At 41.3% G+C, this 13,774-nt stretch overlaps 1 protein-coding gene across 5 annotated transcripts in view; it reads left to right on the top strand.

The window, feature by feature from the left end:
* JHY (junctional cadherin complex regulator) overlaps window positions 1-13,774 on the top strand; it is a 68,050-nt gene that overhangs the window by 47,120 nt on the left and 7,156 nt on the right. For 3 of the 5 annotated variants that reach the window (XM_019633435.1, XM_019633434.1, XM_019633438.1), the window contains 3 exons: window positions 3,580-3,874; window positions 11,418-11,498; window positions 12,283-12,408. In XM_019633435.1, coding sequence (XP_019488980.1) covers window positions 3,580-3,874; window positions 11,418-11,498; window positions 12,283-12,408 — 502 coding nt within the window. Of the gene's footprint in view, window positions 1-3,579; window positions 3,875-6,125; window positions 6,411-7,455; window positions 7,511-11,417; window positions 11,499-12,282; window positions 12,409-13,774 lie in introns of those variants that run through there. The other 2 variants (XM_019633437.1, XM_019633436.1) reach the window with 2 other exon arrangements.

Genomic DNA, 13,774 nt, shown 5'->3' with positions numbered 1-13,774 from the left:
CCTCTCAGGCTTGCAGTGAGCTTCCCGCAATTAGCTGCTGTGTGCTCTGGAACCGTGCTCACCACCAAAAATCCTCACAGATTGTTGAGGGCTGTCTGCTGCTTCATAAAACCCTCTGTGACCTGCAGAGGTGGGGGCCAGACACCAGGGGCTCAGGGTGCCCCCGGCAACACAGCCCTAGGTGGGTGGGGCAGGCCCCCAAGGCACCACGGGGTGTGGTCAGTGGTTTCCACCAAGTCAGAGCAGCATGTGCTCCTGCACTGGCAACCAGCCTGCACAAACTTGCCAGGAAAGCCCCTGCCGGATCACGCAGGTGCACAGCTCACGGCCCAACACTCCCAGGAAAACTCCCAGTCTCAGCCTGTCCCTATCAGCCACTCGCAGATCAGGCTGAGTAGCCCGAAAGCCAATTGCCACCCTGGCAACTCTGCACGTGCAGTGCGGAGAGTGAAGACCCAAGGCGACTCGCACACTCTCGCGTCTCAATGAATGGCCTGTTGGAGCCAGAGCACGCCTGCCAGACATTTCCCTGGCTACGCAGAACAAGCAGTGCGGAGGGTGGGGATCCAAGGCCGCATGCACACACACGCGCACACACACACACACACACACACACACACACCTGCACCAATTCCAGCAGACCAATGCAGTCCCGAACCTAAGCCTCTGCAGTCCCGAACCTAAGCCTCTGTGGGAGGGCCCAACCCTGGAACATTGGTGCCCTCCTGTACACTACTCGTGTGCAAGCTCCACACCAGGGAAACAATGGTCCCAAAACCTCCAGCTCCTACGCCAAAGGCACTCAGTTCAGTCCTTCCCGCAGGCTCCTAGGTCCCCTCACACAGCTACTCCCTCCACCAGGAACCAGGTGAGTGCTCACCAGCGAGCGAGTTGGTTTGCCGGCTCCACTGGTTCTCTAGCCGCCCTCAGCCTCACCGAGTTGAGCAAAGAGAGTTCTCACTAATTTCTACTGCCAGCTATCGTGGAACTCCTCTTCCCGGCAAAGTAACTCTGGGCTGGTGATCTTCGTGTGGGGCCGGAGGGTCTCTTCCCCCAACCGGAGAAGCCTCCCCACCACTGAGGTGTCCCTCACGGGGTTCACCCTCTCTAGTCTCCACCCCTCCTACCAGACTCAATGTGGCCTCCTCTTTAAGTCCTTCATTTAGAGGTTCTATTCATCTAGTGTTCAGGGGACTTCCAAGGTTGAATGTTGTATAAATTATTTGTAATTTTGGTGTGATCCTGGGAGGCAGTTGGCACAGCATCTGTCTGTTCTGCCATCTTANCCTTCATTTAGAGGTTCTATTCATCTAGTGTTCAGGGGACTTCCAAGGTTGAATGTTGTATAAATTATTTGTAATTTTGGTGTGATCCTGGGAGGCAGTTGGCACAGCATCTGTCTGTTCTGCCATCTTACTGAAAGCCCCTCTAGACTCCATGTCTTTAACCATTTCTTATTTTTCAGATTTCGTCTTTCTGTGCTTCTTTCTGAGAAATTTCCTCTGATAAGTTTTCCAGTGCAATAACTCGCTTCAGCTGTGTCCAAAATGCTCTTTAATGAATTCATTGAGTTATAAGTTTCAACAATGGTATTTTTCATGTCTAGAATTTCCTTTTGGTTCTGATTAAAACCATCTTGTTCTTTTCTCCAAATATGTTTCGAAGAGTTTTGATTTCTTCTTTTGTGTCTTTAATAGTTTTAAACATGCTTACTTTATGAATGATATCTAATATTCTATTATCTGAAGTTCTTAGAAATATACTAAGAACTTCAGATATATGTGCATGTTTGTTTGCTGACTCTCATACTTGGTAGACTATTTCCTCATATGTTCTAGGATTTTGGATTGTGAACTAATGTTTAGCCATCTTGTCTGTAGATATCTAGGCAGGCTTGGTTGGGAGTACATCCCTCCAGAGAACTTTTATATTTGTTTCTACCAGATTCTACTGAGGTATTCCTCCAGGATAATTTTTATGTTAACTTCTTGGTGTTGGATTTCCATAATTATGTGGGTAAGGTAAATTTGAAACCCAAATATCATCCCATGGTAATTCCCAGGGATGTTTGTTTGTTTGTTTGTTTGTTTGTTTGTTTGTTTGTTTCAATTCAGAGCTACACCAAGACAGATAGGCTTCTTCGTTGTTTCTCAAGGCTGTTGAATGAGTCTTTCACTAACTCACCTTTTTTTGAGGATGTTGCTTTTCAAAGGTTACAGACTTTATTCAGGCATCTCAGTTTTGATTCTCTATCCCACATGGGGCCGAGATCTCATATATCTCATACCAGTGGTAAATGATAAAACTAAGCTCTTAAGTCCAAAACTTCCACCAAGAAAGCCATAGCTTCAGCTTATCCAAAATCTGCTTTAGTTTTAGGGTTTTGTTTGTTTGTTATCAGTTTTAGGTCTTTGAAGATTCCCTGCCTCTTACAGATTCAACTATGTATTTAAAAGGATTCTTAAAAATTTAATCCAACATTTTCAGGTATTTTGGAGTGGAGAGTTCTTTGAATTTTCAAAATGGTGGGTTTTTGTTCTATTTTGAATGCACTAAATAAAGTTCTAAATAGGAGCTAGAATATCTTTTTTCTTTTTAATTGGGGAATTGGGGGAGGGGAACAGTGCTGGGGAATTGGGAAGGGGGACCAGCCAAGCCGACGCTCCTCAATCCTAGTTTTGGAGGGCGCCAATCCGGCTGCCCAGCAGCAGCTTGCAGCCTCTAAGCTCAAGGTGCCGTGTTACAATCTTAGTTGCCAGTGGGCGTAGCCACCATCCCATGTGGTAGTCGAACCAGCAGCCTTGTTGTTAAGAGCGCATGCTCTATCCACTGAGCCATCCGGGTGGCAGCTCAGTTTAGGTGCTGAGTTCAGTCTTAGTTGCAGGCAAGCGTAGCCCACCATCAAACAGGCAGTCTTGTTAGGAGCACATGTTCTCACCAGCCGAGCCATCCTGCCACCCGCTGGCAGCTCAGTAGCAGCTCAGCTCAGGCACAGCGTCACTGGCCCATGTGGGAATCGAACCGGCGGCCCTCTTGCTCAGAGCTTGCGCTCTTAAGCTAACTCTTAACCAACTGAGCAACTTGGCTGGCCCCAAGAGCTAGAATATTTTAAAGAAAAAAATAGCATTTTAAAAAATTAAATGTATTGGGGTGACAATGGTTAGTAAAATGACATAGGTTTCAAGTGTACATTTCTATAACACATCATCAATATATCACGTTGTGTTTTCACCACCCAGAGTTATTCTCCTTCCATCACCATATATTTGACTCCTTTCAGCTTCATCCACCACCACCCCTCCCCACTTACCATCTGGTAACCACTAAAAAGTCTGTGTGTATGAGTTCTTGTTTCTTTGTTTATCTTGTTCAAAATAGGAGCATTTTAAGATGAGGAATTAATATATTTATGAAAAGATTAGGCAAATGGTCATTAATTTAATTTAGGGAGTAATAAATACATCAAATTAATGGTTCAAAAAATGTTTTGTTCTAGAAGTCTTATGTATCCAGGTTTTTTTTGGGGGGGTTGTTTTTGTTTTTCTTTTTTAACAGGTTTGTGCTTTCTTTTCTACTCAGGAAATTCCATTCTTCCTCCGATGGGGAACCACCTCGAACATCTCCAGATTCACGGCTCGCTCAGGTTATGCAGCAGCATCAGCAAGCTTTAATGCAACTGACCGAGGTGCAGCCCAGTGAAGGGGCCTTGTCCAGTGTCACATTTCCACCCATATTGGCAAGGGTGGAAAGTGAATCCCAACTCAGTTCAGAGAGAAGCCAAAGGAACCAAACGAAAATTAGTCGTAGCAATTCTGAAGGCTACCTGCTTCAACTGGAAAAAGGAAAAAAGCATCGGAAAAGAAGCAGCAGTAAGGTAATAAAAGCCTTTTTACCAAGTAACCTTTTAATTTCGATAATACAGATGGATCTTGATTTTTCATTCCCATTGTTATAGCCCTGGAGTAGGGATGGTCACTACTGAGCTGCTGCCACAACTGGGTGGCCCAAATCCTGAGGAACTTGGTGAAGAACCAAGCCCTTGCTACTTCCTGAAATTTTTCTCCTCGTCTTCCTGGAAGTTGTCGCTGTTAGGGATGCCCATTTCCACCTCCTTTGTGCGTCATCTCAGGGAAGGGTCTACATTTGCAAAGGGGTAATAGTTTTCCTTTTGGCACTAGCTTAAATATCACACCCTCAGAAAAGCTCCCCACGCCCCACCTCACCTCCTAGTCTCAGCTGAGTCTCCGGGTACATTCCCATATCCAAGAAGAAGAGAAAATAGGGTTGAATGAGTGAAAGCCACTGTTGCCACCGCATGTCCCCCACCAGTCACTGCTGCCTCCACCTGCCACCCGCTGACAACTCTTCTTGGCCCTAATCTCACCTCAGGTTCTGCAGTAAAATACTCAGGATGACCAATGACTATGCTTTCTTCTGAAATATTTGTTAATCTTTGCTGAATTCTTTTGCAGGAAGATTCACCACTACTAGCACCTTTGTGCACTAAAACCTTTCCAATTGATCCTATATTGTTAAATAAGGGAAATTGGGGGGTAGGGGTAGCAAAGTAGAATGTTTCCAGGAAGAAATAAATGAAGGAGCAATTGAAGGAGGCTTTTTATGTCCTTTGTATTTTTCCACTGTTACAAGCAATATAATCCCCTCAGGAAAGATCACTTGCTTCTAGTGTCACATAGTAAGGAATAGCTGTAAAAGGCATTCTGCTTTACAGGGCAACAGGGAAAGACCTTGTTGGAGCAATAGGCCTGTTTTGAGTTGGGTTCCCTGGAAACAGACACTGAAATGGAGATTTGTATGCATGAAGGTTATTGAGGAGTGCCTTCTATTATTGAACAGTGAGCAGGGCGGGCCTAGGCCAAGGGAGGAGGTGCACTGGGATGCAAGAGCAACAGGTATATCAGCCAAACCCATGAGGGTTCTGAAGTTGGGATGGCCCTCAAAGGCAAGGGACCCAGGCTTCTGTGCCCCACATGGACCAGAAACGCTGTTGACTGCCCCTGGGGAAGGGTTGTAACTTTGGGCATAGCAGCTCCGTTTGGCTGAGGGTAGTTCTTAGGGAGGGACTCAGCTGTGAGCCATAGCAGACAATACTCCAGTAACTGGGAGAATGAGGGCCTCTGTCCAGAGGGGCATCCACTATTAGGCAGCTTTTGGGAATCATCCTTACATCAATTTGACATATATTTTTTTGAATTCCAGCTAGGAATTGTGGTAGGTGCTAGGATGTAAAGAGAATGAGCCATGACCCTTCCCCAGCAGAAGTTTACAGTTACATGGAACTGGGGAAGACACACATGTAAATGGCTTCAGTATAATATTGCTGTTAAACAATTTTTAATAGGGAGAGAGATGCATGGGGAACACAGAGGAGCAGAAAGGAGGACACATCCCAACCTGGGGGTCAGGCAGAGCTTTAGGAGACAATTGTGAGCTGAGTCTTAAAGGATGATTGAGAGTTAACAAAAGGAAAAAGACTGAAAGAGCATTTCAAGCAGAGAGACCAGCATGAGGAAGTTTGAGACAAGCTGATGCATGCAGGGAACTGACAGCATTTCAGTGTTGCTGTCACTGAAACTGGGAGGCATAGAATGTTGAGAGATGTGGAGAAGTAGGTAGGGGCTTAGGTATTATTTATCATTTGAAGACGGAGGGCTTTATTCTGTGGGGAAGAGTGGACACACAACGGAAGAATGTTAACCATGATTAGATTTGCAAGCAGGGCAGATGCAAAGCCTTCCAGAAAGTTGGGAGATGATGAAATCACTGGAAGCTCATGTGGGACCCTCGGAGAAAAAGAAAAGGGTGGCCTTGAAGAGAAGAAAGGGAAGCTGGACTAGAATAGACACTGGGTCATATTAAAGGGGAGAGGAGGACTGACTTGAGCTGAGATAGGACCTCAGAAGTTGATGGATATGAAACACCCAGCCCACTCCTGTAGCTCCCACCGGGGAGGCCTGAGAAGCCCAGGTCTTTGGTTCACTCACAACCCTGGAGTCCTGACCTCAGCTCCCTCACATACCGCACCTGAGGGCTCTTTCAACTCCTCATTCTGATTCCACTCCCTCATATCCTCTCTTCTGCTGGGGTCCCTAATCCGGACCCAGGCTGTGGAAACCACTGTTAGTGAGCAGACCTGGGATAATCTCCAGTTTCACTGTAAAGAAGAAATGTGTTTCTGGGATCACAAGTAACTTCTTTTCCCACAGAAACATCATTACATGGTAGGTTCTGAGATACCATCAGTTTTCAAGTACTTCATAAATAGTATAGGTTTTGTGGACGATACTATAGGATAGGAATGCAGACATCATGCATAGTATTATTTCTATGGTGAAATATATCCAGAGCTTTGGTACCAACACATTCTCAAGGTAAGAATGACCTGCTCACTCCGGAGCTTACATGTTGTCGGGCCTAAAATATAGCTCAAACACACTACCTCAGAAGACACCTTCTGAGTTAGGGTTCTTGCCAGCCATGCATTGTCATTGAAACTGTAAGCTTTTCAATTCAATACTTAGTGAGCAGGGTTTAGTGGAAGTCATGGACTCATTCATTCCTAAATTCTCATCTCCACTCTATCAACTAATATCTCCGTGACTTGGGCAAGCCATTAATTCACCTGAGCTCCTATTTCCTCATGTGCACAATCAGAATTGTTCTTTGTGTAGATTTGGTATGACAATGAATTGAAATAATGTATTAAAACCTTAGCTTAGTCCCTAGCAAAGTACAGACATCAACTAAATGCTCGTTTCCTTTCCCTTCCTCCTTCTCTTAGTAATTTGAATTCGTGTTTTACTGAGAAAAGGTAGAGGAAAGGACCCTGGTGACAGTTTGTGTCACCAGAAATCTAAGAGCATGGGAGGGTAGGCAAGAGGAAAATCCTTTCCAACTTGGAAAATCCCACCCTTCCTGCCTTCTTTCAGAAATGTTACAACCCATGCTATCATTTTCTTCATCCAACGTCTTCATCCTACACCTGACAAATACACAGAAATCCTCTTTAAGCTATTCCAGAAGCTACAGTGATTTAGAACGGAACTGTTTGTGTAGGACAGCAGGTAGCCGGGGCACCAGACAGAAGGAATCGTTATCCGGGCCATGCCCATTTGCTAGTCAGCAAATCTTGTGATTTCCAAGAGAATTGATTTGAATCACATTAAAAGTTTGAGGATTTGTAAAGATAATAGGCCCAAGCACCATTCCTCTTCTCCTTGCAGTTCTGTTGTGACTGATTTATGAATACTAAACATTGCCCATGCCATTAAATCCAGACATCAGGCAATAAGAGATTAACGCAGTGCAAAGGATGACAAACACTATAAAAATATCTATTGCAACCCACCTCAAAATAACTACTTAAGGCGTTCTCTGACAGCTGACTGTGTTGAGCTGAGCCACAGCGATTAACTCATGTGTTTGTTGTCACAGACAATCTGGGTACTGATGCTTGACTGCTTCTAAGAAGAGGTTTATTTGGATTAAGGTTAGCCAATTTCCTTCACTTGCTATTCCCCAGTATTTGAGACATTGGTTTTTTGTTTGTTTGTTTGTTCGTTTGTTTGTCTGTACTGTTTTTCAGTAACTCTCTCACATTTATACATCTGAGGAATGTTCCAAAGAAAAGCCCTGCAGTGTCCCCCGCAGAGGGCACATTTCAGAGTTGAAAACACTTCCTCTTGGACAGTCAGTGTCCTTTTCAGTTTGGGCACACTTTACCCCAAGTTCACAGTAAAAATCACTCTTCTGGCATTATTAATTACTGGCAGAAACCTTCCATCAGGAAAGTCCTATGCCATCCTTTGCTAAAGAGATCAATGGTGAACACCAGTTCAGATGGGCAGGGCAGGTCTCAGCAATCATCAGCTAGAGGCAGGGTTGACTGATGTCAATTTGTGTGCATCTTATACAAAGACTAGCTGCAAATCATCAGGGATTTGTTGTGGAACATGCTTATATTTCCCCACTGTGTTTGGAGACCTAACAGGACTATCATTGTTGATTTTTTTTTTTTACCTCGTATTAGTGTGACCTTTTAGTCTTGTAACAGCCAAGGAGAGGTAAATCAAAGTAAATTCTAGAGATTAATTTACTTTAAAAGCCTTTTGAAGAGACAAAGTAGATTAGTGGTTGCCTAGGGCTGGAGGTGGAAGGGGGAAAAGGAGTGACTGCTAATGGGGCTAGGGTTTCTTTTTAGGGTGATGAAAATGTTCTAAAATTAGATTGTGGTGATGTTTGCACAACTCGGTGAATATACTAAATAACCATTGAACTGTACAACTTAAAATGGGTGAATTTTGTGGTGTGTGAAATACCTCAAAAAGCCGTTAAAAAGACTTTTGATGGAAAGAGATCAAACAAACTTGCAGTGCTGTGAACCAGTCAAGATTACTTGAGCCAAAATTAAGTAAATCCAGGATTTTTCATTGCCAGTCATCCAGAACAAAGTGTTAGGAGCCATCTCTCTCCTTTGAGAAACATCTCTTTGCTAGAAGCAGCTTATCCTGTAAAGAGGTCAGTGTCATTTGAAGACAGTCCCTTTGGGCCACACTCTTTCCTTCAGGTCAATATGTAATGCTAGACCCTGGCTCTGTTTTTCTATGATAGCCAAGATTTTTATTCAAGGTGATAGTTAGAACTGCAACTGAGGAGCAGTGAGCAATTATTCATGCTCCACAATGTATCTTTTGTGAGTCGGTGCAATGATTAAAGTTAAGCTGCTTCAGACTAAGGATGTGATTTCTGGGCACTGATCATTTCTTTCTCATCAGTTTTGGACAAATTGGATTTATGACTTGGATATGAGTGGGCTTCTCTCCTTTTTTGTTATTAGTTTAGTTTGGCAAATGGATAGTAACTTAGTGATTGCCAAACAATGGTACAGATGGCATATTTCAGATAAAGAACAAATGTACACTTGCAAAGTATGAGATATCTGAGCATGAGCTCAGATTCACCTAAAAATTAGCAAAGGTTTTAAAATGTGATAATACCCAGTGTAATCCAGGTTTGGACAAAAAGAGCATTTTTATGCATTGTTAATGTAATTGTTCATTAATAACCTTAAAAATGTTCATGATTTTATCTCCATATCTCACTTCTCTTAATTTTTCTCAAAGGAAGCATCAGAGCGGCCAAAGAAACGATCACTGCTCATTCCTAAGACATCGTCAATGTGCAACATTTAGAAAAATAGCTAAATAATTCAGTTATAACTAGACAATAGAAAGTTATACATAAAACATCACATTTTTTAAAACAATGTAGTGATGGGAAATAGTGTAATACTAATGGCTTAGTGAAAAAAAATAACAGAAAGTAAATTGTAGCGTAGGGACAATTTCATAAAAGTATGAACAAATAGATCTAAAGGGCAGAAGCAGCTGGTAGAGGTTTTGCTGGTTGAGGACTGTTTCCTTAAAGGAGATTCATGGTTTGCAAATGCCTTCAATGAACAATAGTTCTTCTATATACTTTAATGTTATTAATTTTAATGATATTAGTTCAAAGGCTTCTTTAGGAAAGGATCTTCTTCCACCTCTTAGAATTAGATGCACTGAAAGAGTTTTGACTAAAAATGTTTAACATTCTAATTGGGCAAATTCTATTTACAGAGCTTTTAATCCTTGCAGTGTGCAAGTGTTGCCTATATGACACAAGATTTAGGCCTTTGAAGCACTGAGGTGTACAATAGAAATTTGTAGTACCATAGAAATACTGCCTTCAGCTAAAAGTCACAGAATTACTATTTACAGCAACTTCAAAAGTAGGGGTTCATTTTTCTTACAATTAACCTACAAGGTAGTAGTTGCTAGCCTGGTGGTTTTACATCTCAAAACATCAGAACCAGTATTTGTATTATTCTCTTATTCCTTTTCTTTCCTGGCTACAAGATTGCCTCTGCAGCTCTAACTTCAGGAATCGCATCCACATACCAAGCAAGATAAAGAGAAAGGGGGAAGGGCTGCATCAGTCCTTTAGTCCAAATAAAAGCTTTCTAAGCTACACCCTCTATCTAACCCAGCAAACGTTCACTTATATCTCATGAGGCAGAGCTCAGTGCTAGGGGTGGGTCTGGGGGAAAGACTCTTTGGCTCTGAGCCTCTACAGTGGGAAATGGCAATAGCGAAGCTAATAATATATGACCTTTGGGTAGTCAGTCCATAGGCCACTGTGAGTAGAACACATTCTTGTAATGGTTGGCATAATATGTAGACATAAGTTCACTGTTAAACTTTGGGAGTTATACGCAGTTACTATTTAATATGATGAAATGGGTTTTATTTTTTTTAAGTTTCTGGACTATCTCTGCCAAATTCTATCTTAGGAAAGGGCACTTTAGATATATTGTATATTTTGGAACTTAATACTTTACAGGAGCTTTCAAAATTTAGAAAAATATTGTGCCTTGCCATTAGTGTATAGACAGGTGGTATCACACACAGTTAGTATAGCACTGCCACCTCTTCAGTATGGCTACTCTATGTCTATTCTAAGCACCAACCCAGATGTGCGCTGAGTAATTACTGTCATCCAAACCTTTAGTATTGTCCTTCCTACCCTTCTCGAAGAAGGAAACCAAATAAATTCACACACTCAAAGAAAAAAGGTTGTGGTTTCCCCACAAGGGCGTCTGCTCCAAGTAGGAAGTCAGTTTTGATGTCAAAAGCAGCAGTTTGAAGAATATTTTAATCTAGCCTATAGTCAGGAGAACGTTAGTGTTGTTCTTACCTATTATTGTGCTCAAGTGTCTTAATCTATTAATCAAATTGCCTCATTGCCTCATTATGTTATGTCTCTTTAAAGATGAAATACTATTAAGAGTTATATAAAATTATTTGTACCTGTCAAAATACCCAAATCACACTGAATAAAATTAGTTTCTCAGCAGGTTTTGCCTAGACTTTTAACCCTTAAATGTTTACTTTCTTTTGAATATTATGACATCATTAGGCAGGGTACTCTCTTTTTGAAGTAATGTGCTTACCCGATTCATTTAGATTGTCTCTTCCAGGGAAATCATTTGGTTTTGTGAATTGTACAAGCCTCGACCTGATAGCAGCAGCAGCAAAGTGGTAATGTAAATATAAAAATGTTAGTAAGACAGTGCTTTACTCACTTGAAATTTTTTATTTATAATGTTCAGAATTTCAAATTTTTTAATTGCAGAAATGGAAAAGTCAAAACATGTGAGCTAACCAGCTACAAATTACCAAAGCAAGTATTATCAATAACTACCATTAAAATTGGAGAGTTGTTAGGAAATGCACCCATCCTCCAGCAGTCCACATGGGCTTCCATTTTCCTTTCTCCCTTTCTTTTGTGGGAACTGTGACAACTTTAGGAGGCATACAAGTCTTTAAAAGAAACTGTCTCTGTGATTATATTTTTAGAGTTCCAAGCTGAAAGGTTATCAGAAAAGAGACGTGAAGCTTGGAGGCCTTGGACCTGACCTTGAGTCCATCAGAGACAAAGTGAGTGTGATGTGAATAGAGTGATTTCAGGCTTGGATTTGCCCATCTGTCTTTTAGCAGAACTGTATAAGATGTCCCCCAGAACCAAGTCCAAATTCAAATGTTTCACTCTGAATAGAGACACTTCTGAAATAACTCTGGTAATAGAAACCCAGGCATTTCTTTTACTGTAAAATAAAATTACTTAGCCAATGTTGTTTTACGTATCCGCCTTTTTGTTAGTTTTGAAGGCCCGAGCAGAAAAGTGGGACACGTGCACATGAAAAGAGATGTGTATGTTATGTGGTTGTAGGTCTTTCACAATAGAGTTATCTTGGTAATTTTGAAGAGTGGCTACAGAGAAGACACTTAGGGTAAGAGTTTCCCAACCCATGAAAAGTGCATCCACTTTATTCTCTTTCCTCTAGTGAAAGGAGATCTTCATTTAATGTGTTTTAACTGCAGTTGCACTCAAGGCATAAAAAAAGAGTGTAGTTCAAAGTTGGAAGCAAAAATGAAAATAAATTGGGTAAATGCAACAAAGAAGAGGCTGAATGTGATTTAGCCACTGTTAAGGGAACACTGGGTGTGCTATTGCAGTGATGTTCCCCCTCAGAGACAGGCTATTTCTAGGAGAAATATCAAGTTAACCATTTCACTGCTGTCACCTTACGGATGGTAATCCCATTTCCCCTGTGCTGCTGATAGATCATACCTAGCTCACTAAAATGAGTGTCACTTTAAATAGAGAACAGAGAGATCCAGCAGGCCCTGCAAGTCACTGTAACTTTGCTTCTCACAACAGATGCAGAAATTAACACAGCAAAAGGAATATGCAAAACAAGTTAAGGAGTACAACATGAAGACACTATCCATTGTGTCAAAACCACAAACAAAACCTGAGAATAAGTCTGCCATCCCTCGGCAGAAGGTAAGAAATTCTGACAAAGACAGTTATCTTTTCATTTAGAATTAAAAGGAAACTGTTGTTCCCTCATAAAAATGAATTCCCCCACGTCTTGTGAACACGGGATGTTAGCTACCACCATTCCTGCAGCTACCCATCATTCACAGATGTGGATGTAAAAATAACATACACGCATATGATGCTGTAAGGTTAGCTTTTTTCTTTTTCTGAAGTTTGTTACTGTCTTTAGTCTGCTCCATGTTTTCTTCCAAGTTCGTCACATATGAAAATTGAATAGTAAGGTGATTTCTTAGTTTGTCAGGATTGGTAATTTCTCCTATCAATTTCTTTCTCTACCATTAAATAAGTTTAAAGGAAATTAGTGTTTTCTTGCTGTTTGTGGGTGCCTACGTCAAAGAAAAGTCCTTTGTTGTTTCTCTCAAGTTCATTCCCCTACATTTTCCCTAAGAGGTTATAATATATAGCTTCCTCTATCCAAGAAAAATTATTTCATAAGATACAGAATGTTCTCCCTCTCAATCGTAGGCATCCAACTATAAGTCAATGTGAATGAAATATGTTCTATGGAGACACAGAGCTTTGCCGTGCAAGTCTCTGCCTCAGCCCCAGCAAGGACATGGGACCTTTGGCACGAGGGACAAGTGACCCTTTGGAGCCTGTAGGAATTTGTACTTCATGTTCTCTTTCACAGACTATCATATTGTTGATTTATTGCCTTTCTCCCTCAGACCTTGAAGACCTCGATTCACTTGAGTTTCCATGGTGCCACTTTTTCTTTTTTTCTCCAATCCATTATTTTTTTCATGAAGAGATTTAAGGCAACAAGTCTATAATTAGAAATTCCTACAGAAGTCACCTACACATACTGAGAGTTTGGAGTTTTTCTGTTTTGAGGGGATTTTCCCCTTCTAGGACCTAAGTATACTATCCATTCTAATATTAGCCATCAAGAAACTCTTATTAAAATATAAAACTGATATAAAAGCAGATTTAGAAATCATATTTTAGTGATCTCATTTTTATTGTAATGCCTTTCAGAACTAACATCACTCAGAAAAAAAAAGACTGCCTTTTTTCAATATAGGTATAATTGTATATAGGTATATTGTATATAGGTATACTAAGGAAAAGAAAAAATTAATTTTTAACCCCTAATAAATACTTCCTAGAGTTCCAAGAGCCTAGGAAGAATAATAGTTGGTATAATAATGGAGGCTCAATTTTATACCAACTACAGTGATACCTTTGGTCTCAAGCTGTAACAACTCCTCTTTGTATAGAAAGGTCTGTTAATTTCTCCTTATTAAAAGTTTGGTTTTGGGCCGGCCGAGTGGCGCGATGGTTAAGAACTGGCTTGGGACGCCAGAGG

Source organism: Hipposideros armiger, unplaced genomic scaffold (assembly GCF_001890085.2).
Source record: "Hipposideros armiger isolate ML-2016 unplaced genomic scaffold, ASM189008v1 scaffold_1313, whole genome shotgun sequence".
Taxonomy (NCBI): Eukaryota; Metazoa; Chordata; class Mammalia; order Chiroptera; family Hipposideridae; genus Hipposideros; species Hipposideros armiger.
This window is presented reverse-complemented; position numbering and strand designations above follow the sequence as displayed.